The following is a 19,008-nucleotide window of genomic DNA, read 5'->3' as shown; positions in this document are numbered from 1 at the left end:
TATTATTATTGTTATTAAAAGTAGTTTCTCTCATAACTTATTTTTATATTTAAACCTTTTAGCCATGAGCTTACAATTTGGCAACATTCTTTCGCCATGCCAATAGTCTAACGTGGCGAGGATTCTGTTTCTTCAAATGCACTAACGTTGGAGGAAACATTGCTAGGCCAGTTGCTCATAGCATGAACAATGTTTTTTGGCCACATCAAATGGGATAGCGCAAGCAAGAGACTTGGGCCTTAAAGCAGTTTTTAGGAGGGTTTAGTTTTAAAACTTCTTTCAAAAAATAACAGGTTCATATCATGAAAAGAAATCTCGGGAATGAGGAGAGAGATGGGCCAGATGGCAGTAGTGTGGGCCAAGGTATGATGTCGATAGGGGTTTAAGTTTATTTTGACAGCTTTTACGTGGGATGGCCCCTCAAGTTCGAGATGTCGTTGAGAAATATTATTTGTGCATATCACAGGTGGGCCAACATTTGAGGTTTGGGAACACCTATTGTGTTTGATTGGGTGACTATTTCTTTTAGGGGGTTCGCTAAGGGAGAGTTTGAGAGTGAGGGAAGGAGAAGAGGTAGATCATGTAAAATCAAGTATCCTATTAGTGAATAATAACTTAAGTAAAGAAATTAATATAATTTTTAAAGCAATTTTAGATAGAATTTTTTCCAAAACTCACTATTTATGGCTCCTTTGGATTGAAGGAATTTTCTAGGATTTTTGGAGGGTTCAAATCCTTAGAATTTTTTTTATGAGACCATTTGGAACAAAGTAATATGATGCCCAAATTCGTATAGATTAACCTCTTTTGCATCCAATTCCACAAGAAAATAAGTATGAGCTCAAACCACTTTTTTTCCCTTTAAGTTGTTCAATGCAATATCTAGTTTCTCTATTTATCTCAAGCAAATTCCTTCGAAATTAATTTGTGAACCATCGAAAGGAACCAAATCTATAATTCATGTGTTTTAGAGTTTTATAAGATTCCACATGGCGAGATATTCTATTTTTATATTTTTAAAATTGTGTTCCAAAGGAGCCCTTGATAGGTTGGAAATGTGCTCATAGAAATTGGAAGAACGATTTCTCTCTTTTTTTTTCTCCCTTGCTCCTGAATTCTCCCTAAGTTGTTAGATATTATGGAGGAATACCTTTGTGTTCATATGACAAGCAGGGCCAACTCTATGCTTGTAGATGACGAATTTGGAAGGATTCTATAGAGAATATGCATAGGGTTTCTTTATTTTATATGGAATTTGATAGAAATACAATTAAATGGAATTTCGCAACCCTCAAACCTATGTTCCAAATATTCCACTCGCTTCGTACAAAATCAGTCTACCTCAATTTCATAATGTAATACTTTCTGATATTGTCTAGATTCTTAATGATGCTAATGAATCTGGACATATATACAAACAATATACCTTAATTGATAGATGAATATAGGCATAGCTAAAACATCTTTAACATCTAGCTATGAATTTGAATAGAAGGAATTTGACAAGTCGTCCAGATTCTTAGTTTTGTCTATGTTCATAGTTGGATGTTACTTATATTGTTAAAATTGGTAATCAGGTGTCCTTGTATTTTCAGACAGAGAAGTACTTTGGAAAAATATTCTTAGGATTGAAATCCTCAAGAATTCCCCTAAAAATTCTTCAATTCAAAGGAGCCCTTGCCGTTCTGCAAACAGAGGAACGCAACGAATTCCATTCTTTCTGCAATAAATGCGATCATCTCAGCTGCTCAGTTTTTTTTACAGATTACAAGGCTAAGTTATTATGCAGAGACCATTACATTTACATGGCTGATTCTGAACCAGAAAGAAATTACACCATTTGAATAGCATGAAACCACAGGGCCAGATAACAATACACCCAGTGACCCAGACATGCAAAGTACACCTATTTACGTATAGATATCCTACATGCAATTCTTGAAGAACGGCTGCAGAGAAGTATGCACTATGCAGGCCGTCTTGAAGGTGAGGCAGCCTAGCAGACAACTCTGATTGCTGATGATGGTGAACTAGTCAGATGAAATCTAGGACCTGTCAGGATTTGGCCTTAGGCTTCTTTCGTTGTTTCAGGTCAACCACAATGACGGTAATGTTATCCTCGCTCCCCTTCGTCAGAGCTATCCTCACGAGACAATCAGCAGCAGCTTGTGCAGCAGGGTTCATTGTAGGTTCGCCATATTCACCAGGATGTGGAACATCGTTATTCTTGTACCACATAAGAATCTGCCGGCGGGCAACTCTGCATGCTTCCTCGTTTGACATGACATCCCAAAGCCCATCGCTTGCTAGAATGAGGCAGTCATCATCTTTTGCCCGAGGAACAACAGTGATTTCTGGCCTTGGTATTAGGAACGGCTTCAGGTATCGATCACCTGCAAGAAGCAGAGATTTCCACCAAGTTATTTAAAAGATGCAGAAATTAAGACAAAAAATTTTATCAAATGCACAGAGAATTGGCTGAACTAGTTCTTAATTCAACTAAATTTCCATATGGAATTGGAAGAACAGTGTTGTCCAAGTATTGAAGTATAATGGAACTATTCAGACAGTGTCAGAACTGTGAACAGATACGACCAATACCCAGTATTAGCCACAACTGCCAGGACTGCTTGCACAAATCATAACAAAAGTATACAGGGTACCTTGTTCCTTCAATAAGAGAGCTTTTCTACTTTCGCAGATACCTTCTTATGCACATCTGCATACTAAATCTGACTGCGTTCACAAAAATATATTTAAGATCACCGGCAATTTTCATCCCCACCCCCAAAACTCCAAGCAAAGAACCAGAACATGATCGAGGAACACAGCCCCATAGATAAATCATAAACATGAATTTTCAATATGAAAAGATGCAATGGAACCGAAACTGCTGATTGCTAATGCAAAATAATGCCATTTCTTTGTGAGTCTTAAACATGGTTTTTAAAGACGAAAAAAAAGCTATGGAACTGAAACTGCTGATTGCTAATACGAAAGAATGACATTTCTTTGTGAGTTATAATTCATGAACTGAAGTGGCCGATGCGAGGATGACAATATAAATGAAAATTACATATGAATGGCACATCTAATCTTATGAAAGCATAACACATATAGAAAAACAATAACCCACCCTACAAGCTTTAATGCTTTGTAATAAAAGTATGTCCAAAGTTCAATTTAATTGTGCATTGACAATTGATCAATATTTTTTTGAACTGGAGTGATTGGGTTCGTGAAGAAAGCGCAGTGATCAATATAACCAGCTTGTTTCCCAACAGATTCAAATAAGTATGATGATGTCGCAGAAGGAAAGAACTGAACAGATTATTACTAAATAGGGAATCAGGGTAAGCACTGATGGTTCAATATAGGCTACATCAGCCAATGCAGCAACAGGCCATTGTGGGCTTAGACTTACTGCTGTTATACCTGCATCAAACAATAATTCCTATTATACTACATAGGCAACATTACCCTCCCCCTCTTTTCTCTTATGCTTATGCTTATAAGCCAAAATTAAATTTTTTGTCCTTAAATTTAGAGTTAATTTTGAGGTTTTCTTATTGTAGTTTATTTTCTAGCCTTGGATTTTACATCACTAAAAACACGTATATAAAAGTTTTATTCACAAATTATTTTGTTGCCGTTTGGTTTTTCCCTAAAAAAGCCAAACAATCACCTCCATTGTTTCACGACATAGCCTTGTGCTGCTATGACCTTAGTTATTTCAAATTATTAATTCCTTTTCCACCTTAAAAGGTGATGCTCTAAAATGCTAGGAACATAAGGCATATACAACCCATCAGTTCAATTTGGTTCGCTAATCTACCTTCGTCGTCGATAGTTCATGTTTGGTACAGCTAATTTGGTCTAGTAGTAGAAGGTACCGTAAGCCCTCCTTTTTTTCAGAGAAGGCTTAGGAGTTAATTCTCATCCCAGTCCTAGATTCCCTCTAAGGCTTGCTTGACATCATAAATAACTAATCTACACACTAGAGGTCTGGTATGAAAAAAAAGGCAAAAACTTACCGATTGACCGTGACATAGCGAGTATACCAGACACTCGATACCCATTCCAGTCGATGACCTTCCCTCCTGCGGCTTCAATCCTTGCACGTTCATCTTTCCTATTAGGCTGGAATACCAAAAGATTAATAAGATGCACATTGCCTTAACTACTAGGCTCAAACTGAATCGTAGGCTTCGATTTTGTACTTTGTGATCGATGGACAGATCAATGGGCTCCTTCCCACGGCAGAGCACAACGCGTGAATCTCCACAGTTGGCAGTTATCACATGAGAAGAGCAAACAACTGCAACAACAGCTGTGGAGCCTACGTTGTCGGCGGCCACAGGTTCAAATCGTAACTCCTCGACGCCATTGTTAAGCATAGGCCTGCTTGCTTTCCCGGACACCTCTTCATCTACCCTCTGGAAACAGTCACCAAAAGCTTTCTCCCACTGCTCCTGCACGTCCACCTCTTCCAAATCCGTTAAAGCCATCTTACTTCTGAGAATTTCTCTTAGCACAACGTGGATCCTATCGTGGCAGTAGTTCGCCACCTGCGGGAGCAGCACAAAAGCATGAGGCACAAGTGTTGAAGCGTTCTTCGTTACGTCCAGAGCGAACCACAAGGCGAGATTACCTCCGAGCCGCCGTGCCCGTCGTAGACGCCGAACAAGTGCGCTGGCAGCCGGAGCGACGTGGCGTCGAAGTCCAGCTCGAGCCCGTCCAGCTCCCTCCTCCCCGCAAGCATCCGCACCGGCACGTCGGCGAAGCGAGGCACGGCGGCGCACGCGTCCTCCATCTCCGCGCCGCGGCCGCGCGTCGCGGCGCAGCCCCACAGCGGCACGCACTCCATGAGGTACACGCTCCTCTTCCCGGGCCCTGCCGCCCCCACAGCGCCCCGAGCCCGAGCCCCTCCACCGCGGAGATCGGCCGTCGCCTCGGCCCCTGCGGCGCACCGGCCAGCCGCCGCCGTCGCCGCGCCCCGGTCCGCGGCGAACACCGCCGCCGCCATCGCAGGAGAGCAATGAACACCCAATCCCCCCTAACCGGAGGGCGATCTACACCGACGCCGCCGCAGCAGCTCTCCCGAGGAGCCTCCGCATCGGCTCGCCAGGGGGCAGGAGGAGAGTGGGAGGCGCGAAGGCGATGGAGACAACGAGAGATTGGTGGTGTGTGCGGGGAGCGGGACAAGTGTGATTGATGGCGACGAGGAGGGCGTGGGGGACCCGTGGCAGGGGGAGCGTGGTGGCTCGCGAGTGGATGGAGGCGACGGCGTTGCGTGTTCGGGGGAGGCGCAGCGGATGCGGGTGGTAGGCAGAAGGGGCAAGGTAGCGGGTACGTGGTTGGATTGGATGTGCCGCGTGTGACGTGTGACTCGTCACAAGTCGCTCTACCGCTACTGGGGTTGAGCAACCGCGCGTGATGGGGTCGCCGTGGACTCGCGATACAGTCTCAACTCTCACGACAGGTTGCGCTGTTGCACACCTGAAATCTGGTACACTGGCATCTCCAATTCGCTACGGCGCTAGGGTTGATATCCTCTCCTATTGACATTATAGCCACGCTGCCACAGTCATATAAGTACGTAAGATGACGAAGACCATATATTAGTGTTCAACTAATATAATAATAGATGTTTTGTTTGTTGGTGTGCTAGAATTCCACATGAAACATGTATATTTAGATCGGTGCTAATAACCAACGTGTTGATTTAATATATAGCACATAAGATCTAGTAGTATATGTTAGCGAGCAATACTATAAGTTTATAAATTTATAAGCGTAACTGTTTTTGCAAACATTAGAGTACTACGATGACCTGGTATACGCTGCACCAATTTTGTTTATACGCGGTCATAGTCGTAGAAAAATTGCTTCACGTAGAATCTCAGAAAAAAGAAAGCAAAACAGGATATTTTGCTGGTAGGGGTGTACGAGCGTAGGACGAGCCAGTGACGCTAACAATAATGACCAGGAGGTGAGGAGGGGGCCATGTGTCCCCAGGCAGGAAGATGACTTGCGCGGTCTAGCAGTCGATCCGCGCGCACGCGAATATGCGATGATTTCGCACCGTTTCCTCTTGACGTACGTCTGCGTGAGCGCGTGGACGCGATGCGCCCCGCAGGTCCACGACCGTGGGGCACCCGGTGGGCCGGTGGCTCGCGCTAGCCCGTGCAGACGGGGCCGGGGGATCAGGCCGTCGATCGACTCGGGGGTCACCGGGTCATGCTTTGCCACCAGCCTACGTACCACGTTACGTACCAGCAGTGTACCAGCGACTAGCGTAGTGTAGCCGAGCGCCGGCCGGTGCCCATCGCACTCCCGATGCTGGGCGGTCCGACGTCGCGTCACATCTCAAATATAGTGTGGGCGATTGGGCGCTTCTCGGCGGCACACGCACGCACGCGCGCGCGGCCGCGGCGCGTACGACCCCCGAGTTGGTCGCGGTTGGTGTGCTCTCCGGCTATTATCTCGTTGTTGGCGGTTCCAGCTTCGAGTTGTGTCCGTGGACGATTATGAGAGCGTTGTGCCGTGGTGGACTGGATGTGAAGGGTTTTTACCAGAAATTAGTGTGATGATAGCATGCAAGGATATCTTTTTCTTCGGGGCTTTTTTTATCATCCTTGAAAAGTATCTCAAGGTACCAAGAATTTTATTACAAATTTTTGATACCTCAAGGTACAATGTATCTCAAGATATCACAATTTTTATACTAAAAAATGTGATACTTTGAGATACTTTCAAAATGGCAAAAAAAACTCTTTTCTCCATGGTTATCATCCCGATTTAAGCCCATATCCATGCTACCGTCAGGGATAGATAAACCGAGTACTACCTCCATTCTACGAATACTATTTTCGACTTCCCTATTTGCTTGGTAAAAAAGTTAAGCCTTGCTACGGTGCTCTCTACTACCATCTTACTTGATGATAGTAGAAACATAGAGTATAATGATGCAGAAAAATATGAGATGAATAGGTAAAACCATACATTGTTTCTGTATCATCAAGTATGTGCTAAGAAGCGATACGATATGATAAATGAATAAAAACCTCTTAGAGCATGTGTCATCAAGTGAAAGGACATATAGTCCAGTGGTTGCAGTGACCTAAGTAGCATTTAAGGTCCAGTGTTTAAATCTCTATTGGAGCATAAATTTTGGGTATTTGAGAGACTAAGTTTTCGAATTAAAAAAATAATTGCATATATCCACTTGGATATAGAGACCAGGTAAAAATACTTTTCTTAAAAAAATAGATCAAAACTTCATATAGGCGAGTCGCGTCCACGTCAACGCCGCCGTCCGATCCCCACCGCCGCCGTCGCCACTTGGTCCCCGTCGCCACCGTCGTGTCCGCCCGCCGCTGCGTGCCTGGTCCCCTCGTCGATCTGCGTCGCGGCCCGTTGTGATTCGACCCCACCCCATCAAGTTCGCCATCTCATTATTCTAAATAGATTTCTAACTTCGTATTTTATTGCTTAAACCATTCAGTAGTTACCAAAATATAAATAAATCTTTCATTTTTATTTTTGTCTTCACGAAAACGCATCCCCAAAATATAAGAGTCTACTCGGCGTCCTTTGGTCTAAGGCATCAACTGAATCTTGTATCAAACACTTAGAAAGGAAACAATGGCAGAAAAGATACAAAAATGGAAGTAGACGCCTTTTTTTTATTTCTGCTGACACCAACACCATAAAAGTTTTGTTAGATCAAAAAGAAAACGATAAGATCCACGAAGGTATTCACATAAGAGAATTTACCATAATCTATTGATTAATTACTGTCAGATTATGACTCTTGATCAACGTTCCTTGTTGCCCAACACGCGGAACGTCGCTAATCCCCTCGTTGGTTATCAATGTTTATATTCCACAGGAGACACCGGTGCATGGCATGTCATGTTAGCAGCAGGGTTAGGCCAGTGCCGGGGGTGGATGCGCGGTACCGTTGTTGTGATGCGACACCGGGGTTGCTAAATGTATATTTTAACTTTTCTATCATGTGTATATACTCGTAAAACCAACTAAAACAATATTTTCTTAAAAAGTCAAAGTCTACGTAGAAATTTGTAGGATTCAAATCTCGTTGGGAACTTTCTGACGGTGCATCTAGCCACTAAAACGTGTTTTGAATTATTAATGATAATCTTAGTTAAAGCATGTGTGCGCTAATGATTTATGATGGCAGAGAACTAGAGAATTTAACTCATGTATAGAGTGCGTGAAAATGTTTAAAGCGAGAGTGATCCAAAAGGCGAAAAGCGTACGGAGTTAAGACGTTCAAAGACGTTTTTCTTTTTCGTTCTTGAGTCATAGGACAATCCGTACTATTAAGAGAGATCATTGAGTCGCTACATGCATCCTTGAGTGAGTCATGAGAGTGAGAGGCTTAGTTGAATGAAAAATCTAGAGCCCCTAAGCCTGGACGGTTCGGTCCTTGTAATTTTATCCAACGGCTAGTTGACGGTTGATAACCCTATATAATCAACCTCGGGATTCTAGCAATTGGTGAGGCTTTCGGTTCAAACTCTAGGGTTCCTAAGCCAGTTCTAGCCCCTACCAAGCCTCCCCACTAATCTAAACACATCTTAGAATGATTAACGTAAGGATCAAGCCTAGATTGAGAATAGGGATTAGTTAGTGATCTTGAGTGACTGTGAGTGATCTTGAGCGAAGGATGGATGCATATGAAGACATGGTGGCCTGTTACACTTGGAGTTTGTTCTCCTAGATGGATAGACGTCGCCCGCGAGCCTCTAAGCTTTGTGGATTGCCCAGGATCAAGTTTGTGAAGGTTTGTGTCTAACCTCTGTAAGGAAATAGGTAAGTTTTCTAATGGATTCTTATGCTTCTTTGTAGAAGGCTACCGGGTATAACGGGTTGTAACCTAGGGCTAGGCAAAGCACCTTGATCTTTGACCTTGGTGGTCGAACAAGGGCTTGCTAGCACCTAGGTGTAAATCTGAAACCTGCGTTGGCCTTGTGGGAGGAAGCCAAAAGAGGAAAAGGATCGAGAGAGATCCTGCGCATAGGAGCGCCTCAACGGAGAAAAGGAACGAAAGATCCGAACTTCGAGAAAAAATCTCTTGTGTCTATCTCTGCTGTTCTTGTGATCTCTTGCACACAAACAAAGCACGTTCCCAGGAACTTCACGGAGAAAGGAGGACTTAAAAGTCTCTCCTTTCACTGACCAGATGGTCCAGTGTTCATACCCGGACAGTCCGATCGGAGCTCTCGGTCTAACTCGAGAGCCCCGACCGGATGGTCCGTCCCTACTGACTACTGCGTTTTGAAGAATTTTTTCAGGACACATATTCACCCTCTCTAGGTTCTCTCTAGGATTTCACTTTCCTAGGTAGCTATTTGAACATGATAGAAGTTTCCAAATCGTATGAAATTCGTTAGTAATAACACAACGTGTATATATTTTGAAGAAATTTTAGCCATAGCTCTAATCTTTTAAATTATTTCTTTTGAGCCTACCTCTCTCGTCGTATGTAGTATATTCAAACGACTATTTTTTCAGTAATTCTCTATTTTATACTTATAATTTTATTAAAATCATCTTTTTTTTACTCATTTTTTTCAGTCGTGTTTTAAAGTTTCTCCTGTGCATCGACCGTCAACGTTCGTTCCCCTTTCCTGCAGCTAGCCCTCCGTCATGCCTACGGAGCAGTATGCACCTTTTCGCTGGCCTGTTTAGTTCTCAAAGAGTTTTTTTTAAAAAAAGAAATCTTTGAACGGAAATAAAATAAAAATACTAATTGCATAGTTTGGGAGAAAATTATGAGACGAATCTTTTGAGCCTAATTAGTCCATAATTAGCCATAAGTGATACAGTAACCCACATGTACTAATGACGACTTAATTAGGCTCAAAAGATTTGTCTCGTTGTTTTCAGACAAGCTGTGAAATTCGTTTTTTCATTCGTGTCCAAAAACTCTTTTTAATATTTGGTCAAACATCTGATATAACATCTATCCTAAAAATTTTTAAAACTAAACACAATCGTATCTCCAAGTTCTCAACCTCTGGCCCATTTAGTTCCTAAAATTTTTTTTCAAAAACATCACATCGAATTTTTAGATATCTAAATAAATATTAAATATATATAAATATTAAAACTAATTACACAGTTATAGAAGAAATAGTGAGACGAATCTTTTGAGTCTAATTAGAACGTGATTAGCCATAAATGCTACAGTAACCAATATGTGCTAATGACAGATTAATTAGACTCGAAAAATTCGTCTCGTGGTTTCTAAACGGAATCTAAAATTTGTCTTGTAATTAGACTAAGTTTAATACTTCAAATATGTGTTTAAAATTTTGATGTGATGTTTTTGCAAAAAAATTTTATAACCTAAACTACCCCTCTGTCCGTATGCTTTCAAAGAGACCATCATGGCACGATCCCTTGCGTAGATTTTCTGCCCATTCCTACGAACAATCGTTGTTGCTTCTTGTCTTCATATAGTCATATTCTATGCTACGCCGATGCCGATCAGTCAACGTCGTGACACGCGTCGATCGATGCACTCTTTCTCAGTATCTCCCGTTGGTGTTCAGTCGACCTTCACCGGAAAGTTAAGCAACGGCAGCATTGCTTCTTCCCCCTTTTCTCCTAGAGTACTGTATTACTCCATCTATATCAAAATAATATAGTTATCAAATATAAGATTTAATCTATTTATTAAGAAAACCGTTTAAATTTAAAATTAGGATAAATTTGGAATGAAGGAGTATGCTGACATACCGGGCGGGTCTGCATAGCATGACGTGTTCTCCCGTCTGTTTGACTTGGAAACGATCTTTTGGTCGTCGGTACTCGGTAGTGCACGAGTGCTTTGGTTGGCACCTACAGCCTCTTGCCATCTTTTTGCTCGCACAAGTTTGCCGTGTCCATATAAAAAGCCCATTCAGTCCGCTGCCTCGTTGTCAAGGAAGCTTACTTTTCTACGCTAAAATTATTACTTATATAAGTAATTTTCTCCGTTCTAAAGTAGTATTATCTTTATTATCTTCTATTTATTCCAAAAAAGTTTATCTCTAAGTGTTGATTGCAATAGAGTTTGTAAAAATAGAGAATGCAATCATTGGAGCTAGATAAGTGAGAATTATATTGGATATTCTAGTTTTTTCTATTTATGTATTGGTATGCGTGAGATAATGAATTTTTTTTACCTTTTTAGACAGAGAAAGCAACACATTTCTCAAATGTGAGGAACAAATGTGTTTAAAATGACTACTACTGCTATTACTAACACATCCCTATTTTTTTAGAATAAATTGACGAAAACGTCAACGAGCAACAGCTGTCACGCCTCTACTCACCCTTTTGAAATCGATGTGCTGACTAGTGATGACTGACCGGTCCGACGCATTCGAAATGGATGAGGTGAAATTATAACATACGGGTGATTGTTTGCATTTCAGGCAAACACCGTATTTGCAAGGGATAAATTTTATAAGTCTGAAAAATAAATTACAATAAAGAAAACCGGTTAAAATTTTAAATTTTACTCGCTCTATATTTTTTTTATGTATGACACCGTTGACTTTTATGATTACGTTTGACCATACGTCTTATTCAAAATTTATATCCAAATATGCAAAATTATAATGCATACTTAAAATTCCTATAATAATAAATCATATTATAACAAAATAATTAATAATTATATAATTTTTTTGAATAAGACGAATGGTCAAACGTGATCTAAAAGTCAACGACGTCATATAAAAAAATATGGAGTTACTACTTAGCGAAAAGATAGGGATGATACCCAAAATTTCCATCCAAAAAGTAACGACTGTTATTTTTTTAAAGAAAGAGTTAAGGAGTGCGAAATATTAAATGCCCTTTCTTAAAAGCAAAATCTATATATTGGTGGATCATTAGCTAGGAGTATTAAAGAAATCAAACTTTTCAACCCACGAATTAAGGATAGGTAGGAACATATGGATTGATTTATTTGAGTAAATTTTAAACTCTAGATCTTATAATTTATTTTGAGACGGAGTATGCATATAGCGGACTAGTTGGTCTCTTTTAGCGTGTGGAGCAAAGACTCAAAATTGTTAGCAAGGAAAACCAAACAACAGGTAATGAATGAACGAATCCAAAAGCTTCCAGGGAACTTTAGGTGTTTCTCTGTACAGATTTGTCTCCTTTTATATGCACACGCTTTCCAAACTATTAAATAGTACATTTTTTTTAAAAAAAGTTTCTATATACAAGCTAATCATCTTATCTTTTTAAAGCTGATTTTTAACTTTATAATAATCGATTTTATTATTTACACCATTAAATCGATTTTATTCATCTAAAAAAACATAACATCTGTGCCCTTTTATGCCAAATAGCTGAATGGTTGCATGATTTTGTGATAAATATTTAAGGTGTAAATAAATAAATTAACAACTATCATAAAGTTGAAAAATGAAATTAAAATATTTTTTAAATTTTACAAAAACTACACCCATTGAGGAGTTTGAAAAGCATGGGAATTGATATACTAATACACCATTAAAAGGAACACATCGTAAAGATGAATAAATGAATCCAGTAAAGCTTCCAAGAAACTTGGTGCACTAGAGAAGTTCCCACCATTCTAGCTCCAGCAAAGCAGAATTAACATACCGAAACAGCAATTACATCTCTGAACTGTTCGAACAGAAGACAATTACAACGTTGTGTCTGATTAAACCTCCAGTTGGGGTTGTGATAAAAAACATTTTACACATAAAACAGCATGTAGCAGTTAAGCATATACAGCATCAAAACAAGGACACCAATTATTTGGATGTACAACAATGGCGTCAGGGCAGGGGTTTCGTAGTTTCATACAGAGGCAGAGCATGCTATGAAATACCACTTCCCTGGCCGTCTCACATCTGAGGCCCAGACTTTGGGTTGGGAAACAAGGAATGCCCAGACTTCTCATCAGTGACATGCAGGTTAGAAGACTGGTTGGTGTTCAGAGTGTTTGCCATGTCCATACCATCATCGAATGGATCAAAGAAGTCAGAATACCTCACATTGGCTACTGGTATCTCTGGCAAAGAATTCAGTATCCCGTCAAATATCTCATGGTTCTCATCGGCATGTGACACGAAGGCAGAGATATCAACTTGTGGTGCCATGGGAGAGAGATAGTCATCAACTTGTGCAATTGGAAATATAGGGAAAAGGGTAGACATATGCTCGTCAACTTGTGGCACTGTGGCAGCTTGTTGATCACCTGCCTTCTTTGCTCCAATGACCTACACAAGGTGTAAGTTATAAATGCAATGAGCAACCTCTAACAGTATATCATAAAAGAGTAAGCTGATTATAAATAACTAAGACAAGGTGATTACAAATCGGTTATTCTCATCATCTTTGTATATCACAATGGAGTCTCCTAGTTGAAGATCATGGGTTCTGACATAATCCCCTGGTATTTAAAAGGATGTAAGGAATATAAGAACATTGTTCTATAACACTTAACAGAAAAGGAAAAGAATGAATGAGGTACTCGCCGGTATTCTCGAGTACATACATCCTGCTCTTGTTGTTGGGCCAGTACCTGTATAGGAGATGGTGCACTGTATCACTGTACATGTGCTAGAACTTACTAAATTATGTCTTTTCTAGTGAACAGAAAAATGTTCGTCTACTATCGTTTGAAAGGTATGAGTTTCTTGGGAGGTTTGGTACCTTCACAAGGGCCATGAAAAATCTCAAAAAATAAATGTGAGTGAACTTAAAAGAAATTAATGATATATTTTTTTAAAAAAATCCCTATCAGAATCCATACTCATGTTGCAACTGTATTATTTTCCAAAAACCTACCCAATATAGAAGAACCAATTCCATATGAAACAGAAAGAATAAATACATTTCATTAATAGGAAATAAGCCAATATCAAATCATTAAGAGAACCATACACAGCATAAAGTTGAATTTAAGGCATCATTGAAAATAAAGTATTGACTCAGATGGTTATTGGCAGTGGGAGCCAAGGTAACAAAAAAAGAAGCCAGATAGACGAACTGTTCAACCTGTACTTGAAGGTCCAGAGTTGCGCATTTAGCAAATCATGCATACATAAACTTTTTTTGCCATCCTTTGATGTCAGAATTGGTAGGTAAGCCTCTGCCTCTTTCTGAGGAATTCATTCATCAGAGACAAGTGTCAGGTGTATAAAAAGACAGGTTTGCTTCAGTAATCCTATATAAGAAGAGTTTGTGAATATGAACCGACATTAGTTATAGTAGCAAAGGAGTGGATCTGGATAAATTAACTAGATTTGATCTCTATAATTTAAAATAAAGACCTAATGCTTCCATCCTATAGGGGATGCATATTATATAGATCTATCTCCAAGTACTTATCACCATACCGTTGCTACTATACTAACATTTGATCTGTGACTAGTAGGTGCTAACTTTAAAGATCCATCATCTCAAGTACTTATCAACATATTCATGCAATTCACATCAAAAAAGTTCCTTTATCCAAGAACTAATGCTTTCACTTTTGATCCTTTATGTCTATTTTCTTATTGGATGCCACTAGAATCCTACATGACTCTGACCATCTGCGCTGCAACGGAACACCATCGATGTTCACCTTACTGTTTCTCTATCAAGATATTTTACTATATCATTAGTAGCTATTGTTCATTACATATTCACAGAATTTTCGCTAAGAGGTGCACTAAGGCAAACCTTCCCCCCACCGCCAAAAAAGGGGAACATGTCAAATACTGTCACAAGAACATACCTTCGGGAGAACGATTCTCCCTAGCTGGCTTACATCACTGTATCTTAGTTCCTTTTGCAGAATTACTCTCAAGCCAGCAGCTTGGTGCTACATGAACATTGGAGAAGCTTTCAATTTAGAAATGCGAATTATGTTTGGAAGAAAAGAGGTAATCACTTGGTTTTATGCATAAATCTTACATCCGAATCAAAGATGGCTCTATTTAAATCCAACATGTTTATCTGTCATCAGAAGATGAAGTTCATTTAAGCAGAATACATAAAGTGCTGGAGATTTTAATTCATAGGTCATACATAGTCAAAGGAGAACACATGACTAGGAGCAAAAAAACATTTTTTTTGGCTAAATTGCCGTTTCCTATTTGCAAACGGTTTCACCCCAGTTGCTTGCATGATAACCAGATTAAAATGATCAGAAAACATTTGTCAGTACTATGTATAATTAACATTTCTTCCTGTCCTTCTAACTGTACTATCCATACCCTCCTATACCAGTTATGCCCACCATTAGTAATAGAAATGACGCCACTGAAAACACAAATTCCTGATTTGCGCCTAGTTCTCGCACCATCTATCACTGTTTACAAACAGGGAAGAAAAATCCCCACAGTTTTTTCTTTAAAAGTGTTGATTTCGTATGGCTCAGTTATTGACATAAAACATGGAGACAAAAGCAAAGTATTTTTCTTAAACCGAGGATTATCTGAGGTAAAAAAAAAAACCCAAGGTCTAAAATGTTATCTATATCGTTCATCCTAGATAGCATACCACTCTATAAACCCTAATTTCATGCATCAGCGAATGTGGTGACTTAATATAATCACTCCTGCAGTTCATATTCTGGCCAGAATGTATCAATTCCAATCGAAGATTCACTGGTATGGCAAACCTTGACGACTGGACGTTGGCATGGCATGTACTGCCAAGTCCTACCAACTTTGTGATGCAGGCTGCTGAGAGCATAGGCATATACCGACAATCTCTACCAACTTTGCAACACGGTCGTACAATATAACTACAACAACAACAACAAGAGCACCAGAGCCATGAAGACCCCCAAGGACCGAACATAACTAAATCAGCAAAGTGACGAAGACGATCCACTGAATATGCGCTTGTTACGACCCCGAAAAGGGCAAGATTAAGCCCAGAGGCGCCACAGTGAATCGTCTATTCATGTGGCACGTGACATTGCACGTGGAGTGGACCACGAAATCCTTCTTTGATTGACCCCGGAAAATGGATGTTGTACTAATCACTGACAAAAACTAACCCTGGAACGAACTATCGCTGTCAGGAGGAATCCGACAAAGAACAGCCCCAATTATTCCTTACCATTACCTACGACTTGAGCAATAACGATCACGCCTGGAGCAAAAGGAAAATGCCAATTTAGTACAGGCAACCCCCCTAACCTAGATCACTCAAATCTTCCTCGGCAAAATAAAGATCACTCAAATCTGATCCTGGAATTTGAATCAGCTACTGGAATCGAGGAAATTCGTTGATCAGAAGCAAGTAATAGACGGATAAGGGTCCCCGATCCCCCCACAAACAACATCTGCGAGCTCATTGACACCAAAATTTTATAATCGGCGGCGTTGGGACCAGGAGAACGAAGCAACGATCGTCGCTGCACAGTCTGGGCCTCCAGCGGCCCATCGCGCCTCCCGAACGGCATCCACGGCCCACCACCTCCATCCCATATACGCGGAGAAAACCAAGCAATCGCACAGGAGGACGCGGCCGTGAATTCCGAGGCACTCACAGGTCGTGGCGCGGTGGGAATCAGGGCGGCGGCAGGGCGGGGGCAACGGCCACCGGACCTGCGCTTACGGGTCACCCCGCGAGGTCGGTCGGAGACGGCGGCACCATCGCCGGAGGAGGAGGAGGTGGCGGAGGCGGAGGAGGATCGGCGCTTGCTGGTGACGCCGGCCATGTCGGTGGGAGGGGCGGAGGCGTCGGGAAGGAGAGGAGGAGGAGGAGGAGGAAGAAGAGGAGGCGAGGACGCTGCGGCGGCGGAGGCGGAGGCGGCTAGGGTTGGGGGCCGCGCTCCCCGGTTTTTTATAGGCGGGCGAGCGGGCGGGGACGCGGAGGCGGGGGCGCGGCGCGCCAAGTGGCGGGCGAGCTCTGATGAGGCGGGTGCAGGTGGGCAGCCAACGCCCGTCGGGGCGAGGCCGGGGGCGCGCAGGCGCGGCCAACCGCGCGGGCGCGAGGTGGCAATCGACGGGTGGGAGGCGCGGGCTGGCAGCTGCTCCCGGCATCAATCCTCCTCTACCCGCATCGGGATTCCCTGCGGGCGCCGCGCCGAATGGCTCTCCCTCTCTCTCTCTCTCTCTCTCTCTCCCTCTCCCTCTCGACTCTTCACGTTTCGAGTTTTGAATCCGATAGATCGGGCGGCTGCGGCTGCTGGTGGTTGTGCTGCTGGGTGAGCGGCTGGGGCGCTGGCTGCTGCTGCTGCTGCCGCGGCCTTGGGTTGATTTGGGCCTGACCGCTCGGTGCCGCTCTGCTGATCTCTCTCTCTCTCTCTCTCTCTCTCTCTCTCTCTCTCCCGCACTGCCGCCCGCGCGCGCTCTGGCGATTCACTGGTGGGATGCTGCGGTGAGGCTTGAAACATGGAGGAGGGCGGCCAAAATTAGCCCCTGCACTTCTTTCCCCCTGCAAAAAAAAAAAAAAAAAGAGAGAGATGGATTTAACTAGAGCTGTAGAACAAAATCTCATGTTCCATTGATGTAAGATTACATTCTACTCCACAATCGAGAGCCATTGGCTTGCTATTAAGGCGTGTTCATTTACTCCTTTTACATTTCTTCGCCCCTCCACAATTTAATAGAGTAATAAACGAGTACTCCATATGGTTGGTTAAATAAAATTAAAAAAGACTTTGGTGCTTCTCAATAAAATTGGAATGAACTTAAGTGGAAAGGTACGCGGGGACAAAGATAAAAAAATTAAATGGAAAATACTAAAAATTATTATATTGTACAATAAAATATATGCTAGATATTCTTGTATTTTGGAACAGAAATGACTTACTCTGTTTCTAAATATAAACAAATTTGATATTTAAATTTTATTCTTTAATAATGAAATTTATTCTGTTCTTTGCTATAAGGAAACTATAACCAACTTATAATAAGGTTGTATGTGGAATGATGATCAATTACAAAATCAAAAGTTAACTAAAAACAATAAAACAACCTAAAACAATAGCCTAGAGAAATGGATGACACAACCTCTATCTATGTTAATTTGGTGAATATCTTTTACAATAGTTGTTTCTATCTAGCAGCTTGAAAGTTGCATGTAGTCATTGTTGTCCACGAATCAACGAATTTTCGAAATCAACGATCTATCATTCTACCGATTGGATTTTTTCACGTATCACTGCTGATTATTTCTATAGTACTAGTATTTCTTCACCTACCGTACGTCCATCAATTAATTTTCGCTTAATCTTATCTTAATCATCGTCTCAGGCCATATTTTTTTCCTTTGTGAATTTTGAACTTTTTGTAGGCACACTCCCCCAAGCATTTAAACAATGTGTTTCTACACATGTGCACGCACACACATGTATAAGTTCTCATTATCTTATATAATCCTCCTAGAGCGAAATTTTAAGTTTATACCAGTTAATTCATTCATTTGTATCCTTAAATAACTATAAAAAACCAAACAATTGAAAAAAACATAATGTTTAGAGGTTTTAAATGGGTCTACTCATTTATCACTCTTTGTTACTGAGGGACATTATAGTCTTTTTCTTAACCTTGATATGTGCGAAAAAACTTGGAACTATTTATATTTGGGAATGAAATGAATAGTGAGTAATATTAGTAGAAGTCGAAGACATTGTTGTATTCATACCAAGTAGATATATGCCCACCTAATTCTTGGTAATTAAGTTAAACATGAATATGTATAATATATGGTCTTAATTTGACACTTCAAAGCGGAACATATAGGGAACGCTTAAACTCTATGGCTCACTAGTCAAAATTATTGATAAAAGAAAGTGGTACTAGGAAGAGATTACTCAGATGCATTCATTTGTTCCTAAGAATCATATATGAATATAATCCTTTAAAGTGCCTTCAATTTGTTTCGAAGGAGCCTTTATTAAACTGGAGGTAGCATATGAAATTTATCCAACATTATGTACGTATACACTGGTAAGTTCAGTGCTACTTCGACCTGCGGAATGAAGAGCTAAGTGTA

The 19,008-nt window shown here is 41.1% G+C and overlaps 2 protein-coding genes across 5 annotated transcripts; both read right to left on the bottom strand.

Moving 5' to 3' along the window:
- Positions 1 to 1,679: 1,679 nt before the first annotated feature.
- LOC102715363 (protein phosphatase 2C 50-like) lies at positions 1,680 to 5,177 on the bottom strand. 2 transcript variants are annotated; one of them, XM_006646196.3, is made up of 4 exons: positions 4,652 to 5,160; positions 4,221 to 4,568; positions 4,035 to 4,140; positions 1,680 to 2,393 (listed from the first exon to the last, which is right to left on the bottom strand). In XM_006646196.3, the coding sequence occupies exons 1-4, from the start codon at positions 5,024 to 5,026 to the stop codon at positions 2,056 to 2,058; spliced, it is 1,167 nt and encodes a 388-aa protein (XP_006646259.2). In that variant the 5' UTR covers positions 5,027 to 5,160; the 3' UTR covers positions 1,680 to 2,055. The 2 variants fall into 2 exon arrangements, with proteins under 2 accessions (XP_006646259.2, XP_040384418.1); XM_040528484.1 differs by lacking the exon at positions 1,680 to 2,393 and adding an exon at positions 2,401 to 3,435 and having other exon boundaries at positions 4,652 to 5,177.
- Positions 5,178 to 12,657: 7,480 nt separating this feature from the next.
- Positions 12,658 to 16,809, bottom strand: LOC102710066 (B3 domain-containing protein LFL1). Of its 3 annotated transcripts, none has more exons than XM_015837695.1 (7): positions 16,123 to 16,450; positions 14,968 to 15,009; positions 14,789 to 14,875; positions 14,065 to 14,168; positions 13,542 to 13,588; positions 13,380 to 13,456; positions 12,658 to 13,283 (listed from the first exon to the last, which is right to left on the bottom strand). In XM_015837695.1, exons 1-7 carry the CDS (start codon positions 16,123 to 16,125, stop codon positions 12,909 to 12,911), a joined length of 735 nt encoding a protein of 244 aa, XP_015693181.1. In that variant the 5' UTR covers positions 16,126 to 16,450; the 3' UTR covers positions 12,658 to 12,908. The 3 variants fall into 3 exon arrangements, with proteins under 3 accessions (XP_015693181.1, XP_015693186.1, XP_006644610.2); XM_015837700.1 differs by having other exon boundaries at positions 16,129 to 16,449; XM_006644547.3 differs by lacking the exons at positions 14,968 to 15,009; positions 16,123 to 16,450 and adding an exon at positions 16,556 to 16,809.
- Positions 16,810 to 19,008: the final 2,199 nt, after the last annotated feature.

Source organism: Oryza brachyantha, chromosome 1 (assembly GCF_000231095.2).
Source record: "Oryza brachyantha chromosome 1, ObraRS2, whole genome shotgun sequence".
NCBI classification, from domain to species: Eukaryota; Viridiplantae; Streptophyta; class Magnoliopsida; order Poales; family Poaceae; genus Oryza; species Oryza brachyantha.
This window is presented reverse-complemented; position numbering and strand designations above follow the sequence as displayed.

Excerpts from the sequence above, each read along its gene's own strand:
- LOC102710066 (XM_006644547.3), bottom strand. The coding sequence starts at position 16,726 with ATGGCCGGCGTCACCAGCAAGCGCCGATCCTCCTCCGCCTCCGCCACC. Across the intron at positions 14,169-14,788 it reads GGAGAATCGTTCTCCCGAAG|AAAGAGGCAGAGGCTTACCT; the intron begins GTATGTTCTTGT and ends TGAATTCCTCAG. Across the intron at positions 13,589-14,064 it reads CTCTGGACCTTCAAGTACAG|GTACTGGCCCAACAACAAGA; the intron begins GTTGAACAGTTC and ends TCTCCTATACAG.
- LOC102715363 (XM_006646196.3), bottom strand. The coding sequence starts at position 5,026 with ATGGCGGCGGCGGTGTTCGCCGCGGACCGGGGCGCGGCGACGGCGGCG. Across the intron at positions 4,569-4,651 it reads ACGGGCACGGCGGCTCGGAG|GTGGCGAACTACTGCCACGA; the intron begins GTAATCTCGCCT and ends CTGCTCCCGCAG. Across the intron at positions 4,141-4,220 it reads ATCTGTCCATCGATCACAAA|CCTAATAGGAAAGATGAACG; the intron begins GTACAAAATCGA and ends TTGGTATTCCAG.